Source organism: Arachis hypogaea, chromosome 15 (assembly GCF_003086295.3).
Source record: "Arachis hypogaea cultivar Tifrunner chromosome 15, arahy.Tifrunner.gnm2.J5K5, whole genome shotgun sequence".
In the NCBI taxonomy this organism is placed as follows: Eukaryota; Viridiplantae; Streptophyta; class Magnoliopsida; order Fabales; family Fabaceae; genus Arachis; species Arachis hypogaea.
This window is the reverse complement of record NC_092050.1, coordinates 137,961,187-137,969,854: the sequence shown is the minus strand read 5'-3', so window position 1 is coordinate 137,969,854 and position 8,668 is coordinate 137,961,187. Positions and strand designations below refer to the sequence as shown.

The 8,668-nt window shown below is 35.9% G+C and overlaps 1 protein-coding gene across 2 annotated transcripts; it reads right to left on the bottom strand.

Moving 5' to 3' along the window:
- Positions 1–251: 251 nt before the first annotated feature.
- Positions 252–2,007, bottom strand: LOC112750864 (protein BASIC PENTACYSTEINE1). Of its 2 annotated transcripts, XM_025799761.3 has the most exons (3): positions 1,895–2,007; positions 1,547–1,678; positions 252–1,446 (listed from the first exon to the last, which is right to left on the bottom strand). In XM_025799761.3, the coding sequence occupies exon 3, from the start codon at positions 1,345–1,347 to the stop codon at positions 496–498; it is 852 nt and encodes a 283-aa protein (XP_025655546.1). In that variant the 5' UTR covers positions 1,348–1,446; positions 1,547–1,678; positions 1,895–2,007; the 3' UTR covers positions 252–495. The 2 variants fall into 2 exon arrangements, with proteins under 2 accessions (XP_025655546.1, XP_025655545.1); XM_025799760.2 differs by lacking the exon at positions 1,547–1,678.
- Positions 2,008–8,668: the final 6,661 nt, after the last annotated feature.

Here is an 8,668-nt window from a genome sequence, read left to right as displayed (position 1 = left end):
ACTTAAATTCAGCAGAGCAAGCCGTGATTGGATATGTTTCCCACTCCAATCATCAAATCAGAGAAACACATTCCACCAGTATGACAACAAGTTACCTTCACAGATGTTTCTTAAAACAAACTACAATTGTATCTTCGGCTAATATTAGAATGATTCAGTGAGCAGAATAAAGCGCTTGCATCACATTTAATCACCAATAGCTCTATGAACAAATAAAATATTCCTACCAAATATCATACGACAATATCTCATTTCTAGTCCTCTATCAGGACCAACCAGCCAAAAGATTGAATTCCCATTTACTGAATCCAAATAAGTGAATAGAACAACAGATAAGAGTTAGAAGAGAAAAGGAAATGTCACAAGTCGAAAATTCTTGAACTACAAACCAGCTAACAAAGCCTCTGTCTCAGACCAAATACTTCACATATATATACATGACAAACAGGCTGAAAAGGAATAAGAGGCCATATTGTACCATAGCATATAATAGATCTACCTGATAGTGACAAACTTATTGGTACCATGTTTTGCCCAGTAAGTCCTCAAATCAATTGGATTAGAAAAGTTATAACCCTCAGCTGCAAGTTTCTCTAAAACTTTCTTAAATGCTCCTATACTCATTTTCCTTCCAGCTATCCTAGCACCACGCCGCTTTGTACTCATAGGCAAAGGATATGTAGACATTCCCGTTGTGCAACATGCAGACTGCCACCCACCCGAGCCCCATCGGTAACACTGTTGGGGTGTCCCAGTGCACGAACAAACAGGGATTGGAATACTCGAAATATCCAAGTCGATCCCATTTATCACAATTTCAGTAGTTTTCTTTGGAGCCCTAGCTCGTTGAACTGTAGGAGCATTCTCATCCTTAGGAACGCGAGGCCCCCTTTTGGGCTTCTTTGCCTTGGGAGATTTCGGAACCTTGGGACCCTGTCTCTTCTTTCCAGTGGTGTTCGCTTTCTCAACAACAGGCGCTTCTTCCACGGGCCTTTCTTCCTTTGCAGACAACTCAGGCGGTGGAATCATTTGCATGTGATGCGTGGAAGACGTCTCCGGAATACTACCATAACTTGGGTTTGTAGGTATCATATTCATATACTTCTCTCTCTGACTACTAATCCAAGCATCCCTCATGTAATCCATAGGGTAAGTAGCCGGGGGCATCCCAATGTCCCTATGGTGATAGGCACCATTAGTGCCGGACAAAACTGCAGCATTGCGTCCTCCGAGAAGAGGCTTTTCCGGCATTGATGACATTAGCTGGAGCCCCAGATGGCTCTTGAAAGAGGTAGCAGGTTCATAGTAACCCCAATTACGTATGTTAAGACCATTATCCCCATCCATAATAGGCAGCAAATGGTGAAGGCAAAATTGCACTATTGCAGAATAACAATGTACACTTTGTTAAATATCTTCGCAAATTATCCAGGCCATTGCATTCTCCTAACAAGCCAACACAATTCAAAAAATCAAATTCCATGAAAAACAACAAACAAAAACAATAGCATAATGTAATTGTGTTAACCCCAAAAGCAAAACCCACCTTTTGTTTCAGCTCAAACAGAGTCAAACCACAAAAAAGGGGGTTTCAACAAGGGAAAAAATTTACACAAACCCCATAAATGTATGCATGCAAAACCTCATGCCAACAAAGTTTCAGCTTCTGGGTTTTGTTCTAGGATCCATTTCACCATGAAAAAAAGGGAGGAAATCAGATCTTTAAGCTAAAAGTATCAACAGATCAACAGAATCTAAGATCAAAATGGAACATGAGAAAATGGAAATTAAGGGCTAAAATCTTAATTTTGACCTGAACCCATTTCATTATTTGAAGAAGGGAGAAATGGGTCGAGGGGAATTTTTCGGAGCTGAAAGGGAGAGGAAGCAGTACCTGTTAGGGTTCTTGGCGTCTACGAATGGAGAACGAAGAGAGCAAAGGAACAAAAATGTCTACACGCCATCTTAAAAATCTAATCTAATCTTTTAAAAAAAAAAAACATTTTCGAGTTTCTATTATTATAGTAATGATATTTTAATAATTACAATAATGTTTTTAGACTTCTTTTTTAAATATTTTTTTAATCAAATTTAATCAAATTAATTTTAAGTTTTTAACTCAATAAAAATTACTCAATAATATGCATAAATCACACATTTTTTTTGCATTTTTTCCTTTTTTTTTTTTTAGTATTTTTTTCTCTTATCGTTTTTCATTGCTGCTGATCATGTTGAATTTTTATTTTATTTATTTTCGTTCTATTCTTGCATTTTTTTACTTAATTTTTTTTCTCAAAAAAATATAAAAAAATAATAAAAAAAAGAAAAAAAAAAGATGATGGCGACAATAAAAAAGAGAAAGATAAAAGTTTTAAATTGTGTAAAATTTATCAAAAAAAAAATAATACCACAACTTTTTAGTTTGATATAAGAAATTTTTAAATTTTGATACCAAAATTTTTTAATAGTGACACAAAAAAAAATTTAACTAATTATAAATTATCAAAAATAAAAATAATACCAAAATTTCTTAAAAATAACATTAAAATTTTTTAATTATGGCACTAAAATTTCTCTCAATATATCTACTTCTTTTTCTTCATATTTTATTTTCTTTTTCTTTTTCTCAACATGTTTCTTCTTCTTCTTTTTCATGTTTTGTTATTGATATATTTATATCTTCTTATATTTTGCTTCAAAAATAGAGAATTTTATCTAAACAAAATTATTTTAAAGTTGAATTGTATACTCCTAAGTGCTAATCAACTAATTATCTTCTAATGTGGTGTGGAAATCAATTCAAATTATGTGTTTATCGTAATAAAATTTTTGTGTTTTATATAACAAATTTCGATGTCATTTCTATTTCTTTCTTGTGTTTTATATAAAAAAATTTAGTATCATTTTACTTTTTTATTATCATTATCATTATTTTTTGTGTTATAATTTTTATTCTTCTCTTTCATAAAATTTTAAAAAATACATAAATAAATAAATAAATAAGATAAATAAAAAAATGTAGTATAAGAAGAAGAAAATTCTGCTGATAATGACGATAATAAAAAAAAGGAAAAGAAAGAAAAAAAAAAGAGAAAAAAAAACAAATATAAAAAAATACATATATATTATGGTTTGATTTAATTTAGTTACGTAAAATATTTTATTATGTTGTTGTTTTGAAAAGGTGAGGGAAAGATTAGCTAATGGAAAGGAAGGCTTTTAAATAAAGGAGGGAGACTTTGCCTAATCAATTCTGTTGCAGCATCCATTCCTGTCTATCATATGCAGGTATTTTTTTTTTTTTTCAAATTGGATTTACGATAAATTCTCTTCTATGATGAGACAGTTCCTTTGAAAGGGTCAAGTTGATGGCAGAGGTCTTTTTCTTGTTAATTGGAGGATCGTGGTCACTCTAAAGAAATTTGGTGGCTTGGGTGTTAGAGATCCTGCGTGTGTTAATATATACTTGGTAAATTGATTTGGCAAATTTTTCATTGCCAGGACAAGTCTTGGGTTGCTCTATTGAGATCGAAGTATCTGAGGAATGAGGGAGTTTTAGATGGCCCTGTCCCTTGCAATGCTTCTCATATTTGGAAGAGTATCTCAAAGGCTTTTGGTGCTCTTAAGGATGCCTTCTCTTGGTGCATTGGGTCACTTGATCAATCTTTTTGGTTTGACAATAGGAGTATTGAGGGCCCAATTGCTCAAGATGTCCCTTTTGTACATATATCTGACTCTGATTTAACTATTAGAGACGTTTGGAAAGATGGTCAATGGAATTTCCATGATGTTTTCTCTAACATTCCAGAAGATGTCAAACAGCGTTTGAATGCTTATAATCCGAATTTGAATGCTAGAGAGAGTTCGGTTTGGTCGTGGGGTGTGGCATCTTCTAGACTCTACTCAACTATGAGTGGATACAGTTGGCTAGCCAAAAGAAAGTTTAACTGGAATGAGGGTGATAATTGGTTATGGGTATGGTGACTGCATATTCCTGAGAAGTACAAGTTCTTGATTTGGCTCAGTCTTCATAACGCTATTCCTACGGCAGAGTTTCGTTTAGATCGTGGCTTAGCTTTATCTAGCACTTATCATCGGTGTCAAAATGGTTCTAAATCTATTCTTCATTGTCTTCGGGAGTGCCTTAGTGCCAAGGAGGTCTGGAACCTTTTAAGCCTGTATTCAGATAACTCGGATTTACATGATTGGCTCTACAGAGGCACAAAGAGTGGAGATGTTTTTCTTTTCTTTTCAACCATCTGGTGGATTTAGAGGAGCAGGAATCATGACTTATTTAATACAGATGACTTTTGGAGTGCTAGTAAAGTGGTGAGTTTGATTCGTAGTTCAATAAGGGAGTCCCACACTATTTTTGCTATGCATCAATCTTTGTCTCCTCTTTTGTTGTGTTTGCATTGGGTTCCACCTCCAATTCATTCTGTTAAATTGAATTGTGATGCTAGTTATTTTACTCCTTTTGGCTATGCTGGTTTTGGTTGTATCATTCGCAATTCTGATGTATGTTGGTTGAAAGGTTGCATTGGAAAAGTCGAAGTGTGCAGTGTTCTTTTTGCTGAATTATATATATGCGATTTGGAGAGGTTTACTTCTAGTTTGGAATAGTGGATTTCGTGAGGTTATTTGTGAAACAGACTGTTTAGAAGCTCTTTTCTTGGCAAACCAAAGAATGCTTGGTAAGGATATTCCAGAATGGAATTTGGCAAAGCATATACAGGAAGTTATGAATTGGAATTGGAAAGTCTCTATTCTTTTAATTTAGAGGAATGCAAATAGTATTGCAGATTGTATGGCTAGAGCAGCTGCTTCTGGCGCGAACATTCACTGGAATTGGAGTCAACCATAGAGTGAACTTCATAGATTTTTTAATTATAACTTATTAGATATTAAATTTTTAAATTATAACACAGTAGGGAATTATAACTTATTAGTTTGTAGGGAATAATGGAGGTTGATTTTTCCAATGTACGGGATAAAGAAGGAAGAATTGTCAAGGTTAGGGTTAATTTGGTTGCGTCCAAATCCTTACGCAGCAAACTTCATCTTGTTGGACCGGATGAAAAATGATTAGAAGTGAAATTCAAGTATGAGAGGATCGATAACTATTGTAAATATTGTGCTCATCTTGGACACGAGGAACGGACATGTGAGTGCCTACTAGGGGATATTGCAGACGAAGAACAAGGAGAATACCGCATCTAAGAAGAACTCAAATTTGATCAATTTGGCTGGAGAGTAAGGGAGAAGAAGGACGAAGATGTAACCAAACCTGCAAGAGACACCTACAATATGAGAAAACCAACTTCGATTAGCTTACTTAAAGGGTTTTCTAAACTCATTATGAGAGAGAAAATTCTAGCAAGATGGCTAATCTGACTATTTCTCTCCAAGTACCCATTGTAAATAAGGAGGGTGAGCCAAAAAAAAAGGAAGACTAGAATGTAAGGGAGCTAAGTCTTTATGTGCAGAAAAAATCAGTTCAGAATGTGATTATGGTAGGCACCATCAATAGAAATTCACTTGAATCCAAAATAATGGATGATCCAATCCTAACTTTGGAGGAGAATAAGTTTTAATTGCCTTTACAAGATATCACAAATAATGATTTTCTGATACAAAAAGGGATAGGAGGCAAAGAGGATAATAAGTTGGGAGTGAAAAGACCAAAGCTGAAGCATATAGCTAGGAAGCCTAAGAATGTGTGTGTGAAAAGTTTGAGAATTGTTTCTCATGAGGTGGAGGGTACGTACCCAAAAATGGCACCCAACCCCCAATGAAGATGATAGCGTGGAACTGTCGAGATTTGGAAAAATTGCTGGCGATTCACAACATAAAAGAGACCCGAAAATATCATTTCTCTGTGATAGTATTTCTCTGTGAAATAAAAATACTATCTTGTTTGTTGAACAATAGAAAAGGGATGTGGCTTCTAGTATGGTTTCTATGTTTCACCAAATGGGATAGGGGGAGGTTTAACAGTATAGTGGAAAGAAGTGGTTAAAATCGATATCAAATCAGCGCTAGATTCTATATCTGATTTTCAGTGGAAGAGAGTCATAATTCAATGCCAATAGAGGTTTTAACAGTTCACCTACAGAACCAAAAAGATATAAGGCAGCAACAATTTCATAAACTATTACAACTCTTGTCAAGCTCTAGTGCAAATTATATGGTGATTGGTGATTTTAACGCCATCATGCAAGCCATGAGAAGGAGGGAGTAGAGACAAACAAACAAGTTCTATTGAGAGTTTCAACTATTTTATTAATTAAACAGCCTTACTTGACATGGGATATATTGGTGATAAATATACATAGTGGAACCGAAGTTATGGAAATAGAGCCATTGGAGAGGCTTGATAGAAGTTTAATTTTAAATTCTCTAAAATCAGCTTATCTTTATACTACTCAATCGCATTTGGACGATGTCGGATCAAACCATCAGCCGCTATTGTTTGCAACGAGGACATAGGGAATAAAGCAGAAAAGGCAGTTTAGGTTTTAAGAATGATGGTGTGCAAATCCAAAGATAACCACCATTATTGATGAGGTCTGGAAGGATCAAATACAGGGGACAGTTATCTATAGACTCTTCCAAAAGTTGAAACATCGTAGGCATTGTATTATAGAGTGGCAACAATCAACTGTGACTAACTCGATAAAGCTGGCAAAGGATATTTCTAAGAGACTAGTAAAAAAGAAATAAGATCTCTCTGAAGGAAGCAAGATCGAAGTAGAACGTCTTGAAGCGCAACTCTCCCACACTCTTGAACAGGAGGAACGGTAATGAAGGAAAAAAATCATGGGCTAATTGGTTGCAATGGGGTGATTAGAACACACATTTTGTCCATTTTAAATTCCAAATGCATAATAGACATAACCAAATTTGGAAGCTAGAGGATGAGAATGGTGGTTGGTTATATAAGGCATATGGGATTGGTGAAAAAGCTCAAGGATACTTTGCGGATCTATTCACACAAAGTAGCACTGACAATCCAAATCTTGTTCTAGAAGAATTGGAATTGAAAGTTTTGTCAAATTTGAATAGAAACCTGATCCGATCTGTCACAGATTCAAAAATCAAAAGGGCTGTATTTTCCATAGCTGTCGTGGCAGCACTTGGTGATGATGGGTTCTCAACTAAATTCTTTTAACATTTTTGGGGTTTAATTGGTCATGATGTGAGGGATACAGCAAGAAGTTTTTCTTGGGAGACAAGATACTCAAAGATTTTAATTGTAAGGCCCACATCGGTTGAAGAGGGGAACGAAGCATGCCTTATAAGGGTGTGGATACCTCTCCCTAGCATGACGCGTTTTGACGAGTGAGTGTGGGGGGCTTCGGCTATCATCCCTATCGTCAAAGGCAAAAACGTGAGGCCTTGTATGCCAAAGCGGACAATATCGTGCTAGCGGGTGGTCTGGGCTGTTACAGATGGTATCAGAGCCAGAACCCGGATCGATGTGCCAGCGAGGGCGCTGGACTCCCTTAAGGGGGTGGATTGTAAGGCCCACATCGGTTGGAGAAGGGAACGAAGCATGCCTTATAAGGGTGTGGATACCTCTCCCTAGCATGACGCGTTTTGACGAGTGAGTGTGGGGGGCTTCGGCTATCATCCTTATCGTCAAAGGCAAAATCGTGAGGCCTTGTGTGCCAAAGCGGACAATATCGTGCTAGCGAGTGGTCTAGGCTGTTACATTAACCACACTCAAATTTGTCTAATTTCCAAGGTAAATAATACCTCATCTATGTCACAAATCAGGCCTATTTCTTTTAGTACTACATTCTATAAAATATTATCAAAATTGCTTGTGCACCGAATGCAACTTATTATAAATAGAATAATTAGTGAGAATCAGAATGCGTTTATCAAAGGCAGATTAATTAGTGATATTGTCCTTATTGCTCATGAGGACATGCATTTCCTAAAGAATAGAAGGGCTGAAGATTGTAAAATGCTCATGAAATTAGACATAAACAAAGCCTACGATAGATTGAAATGGAGGTACCTCTAGTTTATTATGGAAGAGTTAGACTTGAAAGGAGATGGATCAGTTAGATCAAGGAGTATGTTATAACGGTCTCATATTTTATTATTGTGGAAGGACAACCAATGAATTTCTTTAGACCCAGCAGAGGGTTCCGACAAGGGGATCCTCTCTTTTCCTACCTATTCTTCATCTATGCAGAAGGGTTATTTCATCTTCTCCATAAAGGAGAACAAAATAATATGGTTCATGGTTTGAGACTGAATGTAAGATACCCCTCAATCAGCCATCTACTATTTGCAGATGATTCTCTACTATTCAGCACGGTAAATTCAGAGCAATGCCAAAATCTCTTGCAAACTCTACAAACCCATAGTGCAATAAGCGGTCAACATCTAAATTTATCCAAATCTTCTGTGTTTTTTTAGTAAGAATACCCCATTGATCTCAGAGACTAACTGTCAGTATTACTAGGCATTCCCCATGTCAGTGCTCAGGATATATACCTTGGATGCCAGCAGCAATAAACAAGTCGAAGAAACAAACGTTTACTTACATAAAAAAAATTCTAAGAAACTTCAATACTGAAAAAGGCTATTACTATCTGCTAGTGGCCGTGAAGTCCTACTTAAAGCAGTAGCTATGACTATCCCTATGTATTTT

Bases quoted from the DNA above. Each gene is read 5' to 3' on its own strand.
- LOC112750864 (XM_025799761.3), bottom strand. From the start codon at position 1,347: ATGGATGGGGATAATGGTCTTAACATACGTAATTGGGGTTACTATGAA.